Source organism: Olea europaea, unplaced genomic scaffold (assembly GCF_002742605.1).
Source record: "Olea europaea var. sylvestris unplaced genomic scaffold, O_europaea_v1 scaffold37563, whole genome shotgun sequence".
NCBI classification, from domain to species: domain Eukaryota; kingdom Viridiplantae; phylum Streptophyta; class Magnoliopsida; order Lamiales; family Oleaceae; genus Olea; species Olea europaea.
Genome location: NW_019256928.1, coordinates 1 through 1,121, shown reverse-complemented (window position 1 = coordinate 1,121; position 1,121 = coordinate 1). Strand labels below are relative to the sequence as shown.

The following is a 1,121-nucleotide window of genomic DNA, read 5'->3' as shown; positions in this document are numbered from 1 at the left end:
TTGGAGCCTAAAAACCTTTCCGGCTTAAAATCCCAAGGCTCCTCCCAATTTTCTTCGTCTCTTCCAATGGCCCAAACGTTAACGAAAACTTGTGTTTCTTTGGGTATCGAGTATCCCATATAATTAGTGTCTTGAATTGCCTTCCGAGGTACGAGGAAAGGAAGGGGAGGATGTAAGCGTAGGGTTTCTTTGATTACTGCTTGCAAGTAAGGAAGTTTACCGATATCACTTTCTTCGAATTTCCTGTTTGATTCTACTACACTTGAAATCTCGTTTTTAACCCTGACCATTGCTTTCGGGTTGCGTAGGAGCTCCGCCAATGCCCACTCGATGGAGGTGCTAGAAGTCTCTGAACCAGCTAAGAACATTTCCTGCATCGGAATGCAGTTGCTTAGCAAATGATTGAGAAATTATTTATGATTAAAAAAAAATGGGATTTCCAACCACGAAGAAGATTACAAATTTGTTTTCTCAATTATGTCTTCAACAAAAAATTCACTTTTTAACCAGATACCCAATTTGTGGGTAGAGTAATGCTATTCGTAGTCGTTCACTGAGACAGTCGCCCTACGTGGCATACATATGACAGTTAATTATTTGATATATTAATGTGGTAGTTTTTTTATTCATTAATGTATCAAATAATCACATGCCATATATATGTCACGTAGGGCGACTGGTGTAGTGAGAGACTGTAAATAACATTATTCTTGTGAATAATTTTTTCAATGAATGATTGGTAAGGAAACTTCAACTTAGGATATAAATGTACTCCGATATCATATTAAAATCATATCATCTAAAAGTTTTTAAGTTTTTAGAGAAGGATACACATATATGCTTTCTGTTTCAAGTTCTAATCCGAGTAATACTAACGATAAATTTTGGTCAAAATGAAAGTAGAAATATACCAGGATAAATATGTTAATCTCCAGTTCTGATAATTTAGCGGGTTCATTCTTGCTTCCTTCAAAATCAAGCAACACATCCAAGAAGTCTTTCCTCGTCGGTCCGCCTGCCTGGCGTTCTTCTATACGCTCCTTGACAAATTTTGTGGCAATATCTATTGCTTTCCCCAAATCACGGTCCATTTTTCTTCTTAGACCTTGCAGGTCAAGCCA

General features: G+C 37.1%; 1 protein-coding gene across 1 annotated transcript; it reads right to left on the bottom strand.

The window, feature by feature from the left end:
• Nucleotides 1-7: 7 nt before the first annotated feature.
• Nucleotides 8-1,111, bottom strand: LOC111386874 (cytochrome P450 76A2-like; the record flags this gene model as incomplete). Its single annotated transcript, XM_023011357.1, has 2 exons — nucleotides 912-1,111; nucleotides 8-371 (listed from the first exon to the last, which is right to left on the bottom strand). Coding segments are annotated over exons 1-2 (544 nt in total), but the record flags the coding sequence as incomplete, so codon positions are not given.
• Nucleotides 1,112-1,121: the final 10 nt, after the last annotated feature.